At 41.6% G+C, this 8,972-nt stretch overlaps 1 protein-coding gene across 1 annotated transcript; it reads left to right on the top strand.

Annotated features, from left to right (window-relative positions):
* Positions 1–5,829: 5,829 nt before the first annotated feature.
* Positions 5,830–7,586, top strand: LOC148023488 (uncharacterized). Its single transcript, XM_087696477.1, has one exon. The coding sequence runs from the start codon at positions 6,008–6,010 to the stop codon at positions 7,274–7,276; it is 1,269 nt and encodes a 422-aa protein (XP_087552603.1). The 5' UTR covers positions 5,830–6,007; the 3' UTR covers positions 7,277–7,586.
* The last annotated feature ends 1,386 nt before the right edge of the window (positions 7,587–8,972 follow it).

The following is an 8,972-nucleotide window of genomic DNA, read 5'->3' as shown; positions in this document are numbered from 1 at the left end:
GATTATGCTAACATCAATTTTTGTTTGTGCAGGTGATCTTTGTGGATATTTGGATAGCACAATGAATTGAGGGATGAGGGGTAAGGAGCTATGGAAGATCTTTACATGTATGTCTCCAAATCAGATGGCTTAATTCAGAGATATGGTGGACCAAGAGCTGTCTCGGACACCATCATGCCATTTCGTTTGATCTACTTCAGCAAGCTTTGATGCTTCGATTTCCAGTAGACGAGGTTGATGCTTTAGACTTGGGCCGGACAGAGGGAGTGATTCTGGGGGATGCTATGGAGACTTGGATACGGTGAGCCCGCGGTTGGCTCAAGATACATGTGCTACTCCTTGCTCTCGTGCAGGTTCGAGAGAGGATGGCTTAAGTGGTTGTTGTGGAGATATCGACACAGTGTCTCCGTCTCGTCGTTCTGCTAGATTTGTGCCACTTGTGGAATTTATCACACCTGTGGGGATGTCTAGTCTAGTCACTCCACCTTTTGCTCATCAGTCATTTGTAGGTGGCACCCCTATGGATGCTACTCCAAGAGATACCACCCCCATGGGTACACAAGATATATACGAGTCTTGTGGATATGCCCAGAAGTGTGGTCGCAGGTGGGAGAGGATACATCTTAGACATATCCCAGAGGGGTATGGATACCTTGTGAATGATAGGATAAGAGTTGTCATCATGAATGATGAGGGGAGGAGGGTGATGGCTCGTTATGAGAGAGTTGTGCCAATAATTTTTTCAGCACAACGTCTTGGATCATTGGAAGAACATACCGGAGGGGAGCAATGACTACATAGTATCATCCTTGCATGAGGAGTTTTTGGTATCCATCATAGTAGATAGGTTCTCCCACAGGCTGGATGATGGAGTGCATGCTTACGTACATATCACACAGACAATTGGACACAAGCAAGGCACTAAGAGTGGGGCCTCAAAGCCCAAGTGGCTAGACGCAAATGATTGGCGTTGACTTAGGAAGGAGGCTACAGATTCTCCAAGATGTTGGAGACATCAACGCGAGGCAACAAGGGTACGATTGGAGGCAAAAGTGGTCTATCTTCTTGGGAGTGGTGGCCACATGACTTATCTGGAGGACTTTGTAAGTTTTTATTTTGTTCTTCTTGCTTTTTTTTTTGGCAATATCGCTTGTACTAACAATTGTGTTTCTAACAGTTGTATTTTGTTTTCTTTGCAGCACTCCGTTACAAACTGCGATCCCACCAGCCTGGAGACTCAATATGCAAAGAGACACAGTCTCACTGCATTGATCGATAGATTGTATGCACGTGGAGGCCCAGTAAGTCACTCATCTTTTTTGTACGTACTTACTAATTTTAATTAAAATGTAATATTGTATGGTGGATTGATGTGTAGTTGTTTCTTTTTTTGCAGTCTGTTCGATGCTCCTTTGCAGGGGACGAGCTTTCGGATGGTGAGGATCTATAGCTCCCACTTGGATCCGTGGAGTGTATATCCTCTTCTCTTTTGGTCGTGTGATTTATGTAGATACTTTCTATACACTATGTTATTATCATCCTTTGTATCTTGCCATGATTCCATGAGCGCTTTCATTAAGAGATCTTGTATTTATTTTATGTATTAGTCTAGTTGTGGATTCAAGTACACTTTGCTTTCATTTTGACGACTATTATACACCTTACTATAACCCTTTTGTATGGCCCAAATACAACACAGTATTATATGTACACAATTTTTTTTTCTCTGTAACCGTCGCTATTAAGGTCGCAAATTTACTGCACGCATTGCTATTAGCGTCGTCATTTACGTCGCAAACAGTCGTTATTTGCGTTGCGCAAATAGCAACGGTTCTACAACGTCACTAATACTGACGTGTTTAGCGACGACGGGGGTAATTTTTTTTGTGAATATTTATGTTGCTTTAAACGTCAATATGAGGCATGTATCTTGTAGTGAGTAATCACAAAAAATCCTCAATAAGAACCCTCATCAGCTTTACAATACCATGGAGGAGTTAGTAAAAAGGAAAAAACAAATTATCCATAACAAGTTAGCATACTACTAAAAGAAATTAACAATGAACTTTTCTTTGCTACATGGGAACATATTTTCTTTTGAACAATAATCGATATTGTTTTAGTTAAATAGTCATTCCTAAGTTGGATCTTGATAATCTAGTTATTTTTTCCACTAATCATTCCATTCATGGGGGCGATATTGGTAGCCTCCATGTTGGAGTTTGCCAAGTTCTCATTGATTGCACACTTGTCATTGTAGTACTTGAGTGATGGTAGTTAGCCACGTTTATCATTGGGCTCACTTAAATGAATGCAAAAACAAAAGACTCCTTCGATCTTTTGGTAGGGCTTGTGCAAGCTAGCTAGAAAAGAGGAATGAGAACTTTGATTTATTTTCCTCTCGGCCTTCTGTAACTTGCACTTCTTTGAGGCTTTTAAGGCTAGGTCTCAATAGCACTTAATAAGGTGGTTGGCTAGTGAAAGATGTGTTACAACTAATCCCAAGCATTCTTCAAATAGTCATTGAATGAGGGATTGCTCTAAGTCTTACAAAAAGCTCATGGGATCACCTTAAGGCTTATAAAAAGCTTATGGAATTTGTGAGGGAGGAAAAGCAAGATGTTGCCTTTTAAAAATAGTCCCAAAAAGCAAATAAAATGTGCTTCTAGGTTAATGAGTAGCATGCACAAAAATTCCTATAGAGAACCTTAATTTGCCATAACTTTTGATCCAAAATCCAAATTTTAGAATTGATCAAAGTGTTCGAATTGTAGCAACAAGCTCTATGATCTCATCTCCTCATATTAATTGCTAGAGTAATTTTGAAAATGCCAAAATTTAATACTATGCACTTTGCAATTTTGCCAAATAATTCAGCATAAGGTTTCCAAAAGCCCTTTACTTTATCAATGTAGAATCTTGTTCATGTGCAATAAAATTTGCATCATAACATCTAAGTTAGAAAATTGGGTACATTACATGAGTATAGGGCAACCTTTAAAGACAATTTGAATCTATGTTGCTCATATGACTTGTTGTCTCCTTGGGTGTTGGCCAGTCATCTCTTAACACTATTTGCAGTGGTAGTTAGTGTCTTTTGGCACTTCCAGAGAATCTAGTCTTCCATGTTCTAATAGTGAAGTATATTATGGTTATGTACATGAGAAACTCCTTATAATTGAAATCAACTTGGTTTATGTGCCTACATAGGATACTTAGCAAGTGTATTCAAGAAGGATCTCTCTTGCAAAAGGATGCTTTTTGTAAAGCTTCGAAGTTGATTCACTTCTTAGATTGATCCTCATATCCCTTTAATTGTTCACATCATGTCTCTTAAGGTTTTTTGTAGCATATGCTGTGCTAGTCATGTGTGAACATACTATAGATCTCCAAGGCTTTTTCCCTTAGGCTTGTACACACCCTATTCTTTGATATTGTACTCTTCCTTTGTACTTCCTTTTCTTACTATCTCTATGAAAGTCTAGATATGAGCTTTATCTTTCTCTACCATTGCTTGTATTTTATGTTGCCCTTTTGTCATGATTCCAATGAGGTTCACTTTATTTGTACATTTGGTAGATTGAAATTTATTGGCAAAAAAGTAGATGCTCCCTCAACTGTGGTATACTAAAATTTTATCAATTGATGTGAGCTCAACTTTCATAGATAATCTAGAAGAGTAAAAGTGGTTGTGTCTAGTGATCAGTCAACTCTTTTTAATTCTTAGGCATTCAACTAAGCCTAATTGGTCTTCTAAGAAGATGACTAAGATTCTAAACCTACAAGCTATCTAAGGTGGTTTTATAATTTGTAAAATTTGTATCACTACCACCATATTATTTGGTTGCATTGGTTTTATTTCTAGAGTGATCTCTTTAAATTGAAAATTAAAGGATGTATTGATATTTACAACACCATTGCTATATATGCACACACATTGTTCTTAAATTTTTACAACGAAAACATGTATATCACACACATTGTTTTCAAAGTTTTAGAAGGAAAACTATTTTAGCTTTTTACAACTATTTTGAAACTAGGTCTCTTGGCACTCAACTCTTCAAAAAGGGAAATCACCTCATGCTTCACTCCATCAAATCCTAAGAGAGGGTCTTAACCCTCTTGGATTTGCTATGAACCAAATTGTTCCTATTCTTGCCCCAAGTGTTGGATTACTCCTCAAGATTAGTGCTCTAATGAGCTATAAAAGCCTCCAAATTTCCTCATCCCATTTTCTCTAGTCTCCAATAAGGGCTAACTTGAGAGTTACACATCTATTAAATCCCACTTGTTGCCAACCTTGTGCTATAGAGCATAAACTTCCTTGGATTCCCAAAAGAGTTTTTTTGGACCTATTACATTGAATAAATTGTCAAAAACATATACTAAAACTGGGTGGGGTGCATTTAGTAGGATTCTCCTCCACATAAGGATATTCAACCTTTGAGATGGGGATTCCTTCCAAGCCTTTGTTAATCTTGCTTCCAAGCTATGGGGATTCCTTCCAAGCCTTTGTTAATCTTGCTTCCAAGCTATGAGGAATCCAAAGGGAGTCTTCCTTTTCCATTTGTTCTTTACTCTTTGGTATCTAGATAAGTCAACCTACCTCTAATCCTTTCTTGACACACAATTGAGCAAAGGTTTGCTAATGGAGGCTTGGAAGAAGTTCATTGGGTTATCGTTATTGGTGAAGGGGGTGATTAGCCAACTCGCTTTCTTCTTATTCATAATAGAGCCAAGCTAGTCATTCTCACCTCGGGAGAGGTTAAACTATTATTGAGTTTGATTTGACACCTTGAATTCCAAAGCTCTACTCTCCCACGTATCCTTCCACATGTGATTCGCACTGTTGTAGGGAGATTTGGCTAGTCAAGGGTGCAAGCCTACTTCATCAAGACTCGAGAGCATTTCTTATGAGCCATCTAAATCTAGTGAAAAGACGGGTCCCTCATTTTGTCATTGATCTCAATCCAATCACATTACTAGCAAAGGTTCTCCATGCTTGAATGATGGCATCCATACTATTAAAGCTAGGCACTTTGCCCTAAATCCCATTAGAGAGCACCACATCATACCACTCCATGCTAATCCAAAAGACCTCCTAGCAAATTGACTTGTGAGATGAAGGGTCATCAAGGATGAGATTCCAATGCAGCGTAGCATGTAGGTAATATACCTTTCTAAACATATGAAGCCCTTTGAATGGTAATAATAAAATAGGGAAGAGGATAAGATTCGGATGGAATGACCCTACAAAGTATGAAATTCGCCTATAGGTAATACCGTTTTAAGCGTGTGAAGGAGCCCTTTAAATTTTGATAATGAAGTAAAGAAGAGGATGAGATTGGGATGCAGCATAGCCTTATAGGCAGGTAATACCTTGTTGGAAATGGTGAATGTGCTGGAGCGCAGCTGTACGTGTATCGGGAGAGGTGGGTCAAGTGGCAGCGTTGGTGGCTCAAGTGGCATCAGCTTGACGTCTCTCTCCCTCTCTCTCGTATTTATCTCGTGGCTTCTCCTTGTCTAGCTTTCACGCATCCCGAAACAACGAGGGAGGAAGAAGTGCCGCAGCCCGCTTATCTGGAGGCAAGCTTGGCCTACGCTCTCTCTCTCTCTCTCTCGCACAAGTCTCTCCCCTTTCCATACAGTAGAATGATCTGCACTGTCAGCTTCCCCCACCCTACAGTACAACAAATTTGTTTTTGCACTGCAATAGTTAGCCATGGCACGTATGAGGCGGCAACGCGGGTCTTTGCTCTGAGAGCTCGCTCCTTGAAGCAATTCACGCCTCCGCCTCCCATTACTATCTGTCCCTAGCTAGCTAGCAAACCCATATTTTTCACGATCTGCTTTGGCATTCTTGACGTTTTCCTATCGTCGCTGCATCCAGAGCGTCCCAAAAATCCCCCGAAACGACTCTCCGAGCTTTGAATCTTTCTGCATCATCAACCCGGCCTCTAGCATTCCAAAAGGAGAAGAACAAGCAAGCAGCATTGTTTACCTCAGTATGCACAGGCAATATTCCTGCAAGCCCCTGCTGCAGTTCGTGTTGGTATGTCTCCTTAACATGCTGCCGACAGAGAGCACCACATTCCCAGGGGATATCGAGGCTTTAGTGCAAGTCAAGGCCTCCATCACAGCAGCCTCCATCTCTCCAACCTCTTGTCTGGGGACCTGGAACTTCTCAATGGCGGATCCATGTGACTCCATCTCCTCGAGAGTCTTCACCTGTGGCTTCCGATGCAGCAGCAGCATCAACAACTACAGCAGAGTCATCAGCTTGAGCTTAGGCTCGGAAGGCTACCAAGGGACTCTGTCGCCATACCTGGGAAATCTCACAGCTCTGATTGTCCTGGACATGTCTATAAACTCTCTCCGCGGCCCCATTCCCCCCTCCTTAGCAGCATTGCCCTCACTGCAATCCCTGGATCTCTCTCAGAACTCTCTCTCTGGGCCGATCCCTGGCCTTCTGCCGCCATCGCTGCAGGAGCTGTACCTCTCCAGCAACCAGCTGCAAGGCCCCATTCCCCCCACCTTGGCACGGCTCACCAATCTCCACTCTCTTTATTTGGACAATAACCTCCTCTCAGGTTCCATCCCGCCTCTCGCCAATCTCTCTTCCCTGCTTCGTCTGGTCGCAAGCGGCAACAGTCTGATAGGAGAGTTGCTCGCGGCAGATCATTATCTCCCCCCTTCCCTGGTGCAGCTCTCTCTCGCCAACAACAGCCTGACTGGGAGCCTGCCTGCTGCGTTGATCATGAGCGGCCTGAAGCAGCTGGAGGTGCTGGACGTGAGATCGAATCGCCTGACCGGGGGGCTGGACGCGAGGCTACTGGTCAGCACGGCTCTGCAGCAGCTCAACCTCTCATCGAATGGCCTCACGAGCTTAGACATGGCGGACGAGGCGGCTCGTCAGGCCACAGAATCCGAGCTGACAGCCTTGGATCTAGGCTTCAATCTGATGGGGGGTGGCCTGCCACCCCTGCTGACAGGCCTGCCGAAGCTTGTCTCCTTATCGCTGCGATACAATCGATTCATGGGAGGCATCCCGATGGGGTATGCGAAGAAGGCGGCTGCTGCTGAGGACGAGGCCCCATTTACCAGGCTTTTCTTGGACGGTAACTTCCTCACGGGGTCCCTGCCTCTGCCCTTCCTCGCCGCTGCCCACCTCTCTGGCAGCCTCGTCGAGAACTGCCTTCTCGACTGCCCCTCCAATCTGACCCTTTGCCAAGGCGGCGATCAAAGGCCCGCCTCCCAGTGTCAGGCCAAGCGGTGATTAGCCGATCCTTCCACCCTAACAACCAATTCGTTTAAGCATTCACACTACTTGTGTCATATAATAGGGTAATGTACAAACTGATCGATATGTATATTGTATTGAACATGGGACACTCTTGTAGCGTCTCCTTCAAGACACGGTTAGGTCATACTAATGCAACTAAGTCAAAAATTGATAATCACATTTTTGATTGAGATGTGTAGTATTGACCATGGCACACTCGTGTAGCATCCACTTCCAGACACGATTAGGTCACCTTGACGCAATTAAGTAAAAAATTGATGACTTAATGATGTTGCCACATGCTTTCGTGTTGCAAAAGTTCGCTTTTCATTTGCATGTCACCTCAAAGCAACACTTTTCACAAGCCACTCTTTTAGACTTTGCCTAACATCTACGTGTCACTTGGATCTCATTAACACTCTCGATGGTAAAATTGTCTCAAGTGTGAAGTAGAGGAAGTGCTTTTCGTTTAATGGTGTAGCTTGGAGTAGCCTTGTGATGTCAAATGAGCAATGGAGTATGCACTCCATTGGACATGTATGAATGTTAATCAAATGCATAAAAGAATTCATACGGGTGATTTGTACTAGATTTGTTGTAATGATGTGCATTAGAGGGGTCATTTCAAAAGTCTCAATTGAGTATTGGTTGAAGCATTAGATAGGTACACTTTCTTCTAGTTGTTATTGGAAATAAAGGAGTAACTAATGTTGAAAGGAGACATTGAGAGAGAGCAGACACTAATGGAAGAGATCAAGGGATTAGCTTAGTGCTTGAAGTGTTGGCCTTCAAGGCAAGAACTAGTCTCCACTTCCTTGGCATCCTATCACATCTATACATCCCTTTTACAATACACTATCATGCAATATCCTTAAATATATGAACTTGGACATTGCAAAGAAAATAACATTAGACAACCTAATTATAAGTTTTTCTACATAATGGGTTGCTCCTACTTCCAACAAATATGAAAATGCATGAGAGGGAATATGTTCCATTTCTCCCAATGTTTAAGCTTGCACTTCATGGGCATGTATGTCACGTAAAACATGGGTCCCTACATTTAATGATGTGAATAAGAAGAGTGAGCTTACAAAATTAATAGAATCTTAGAAGGTAGCCCCTTCAAAGACAAGTAAAGATCTCTTATTTCCCATGGTAATGTGCATTGAAAACAAGTCCCTTTTAGTAGGACATTATGATAGTAGATGCTTAAAATTTACAATCATTAAAAGAGATATCACACCACCAAGTTAAAGATAAGTCAACTCAACCATATCAATCATTTGGGTAAAAGATTTATACTTATGTTTTCCAAAGTGTAGTATAATATCATTTCTAGATTTGATCCTCAAAGTAGTACTTTTCTTTTGTGTGGATTTTAAGTGTAACACATGGAAGTATAAGATGTTCTTCTACTCATTGTCGTGGATTAAATTGAATGGATAGAAAATGGTCTTCAAATAATGAGTGAATGGCCCATGACATGATCATATAAGTGAGGCTTGTATGACACCTATCACAACATTAGTATCAAAAGATAAACCATTTGTTAGATACCCCTTAAAATCCCAATGGTTCTTTTATCATTTTGTAAGCCTATCATTGGATTCAAGTGCCTAAGAAGAATAATGTGAGCATTTAGTTTGGTTTTTGAGAAGTAACCATGGAGGCCTCTCCAAAATCACCT

This window comes from Lygodium microphyllum, chromosome 16 (assembly GCF_053477565.2).
Source record: "Lygodium microphyllum isolate KBCC chromosome 16, Lygodium_microphyllum_v1.1.10, whole genome shotgun sequence".
NCBI classification, from domain to species: domain Eukaryota; kingdom Viridiplantae; phylum Streptophyta; class Polypodiopsida; order Schizaeales; family Lygodiaceae; genus Lygodium; species Lygodium microphyllum.
This window is presented reverse-complemented; position numbering and strand designations above follow the sequence as displayed.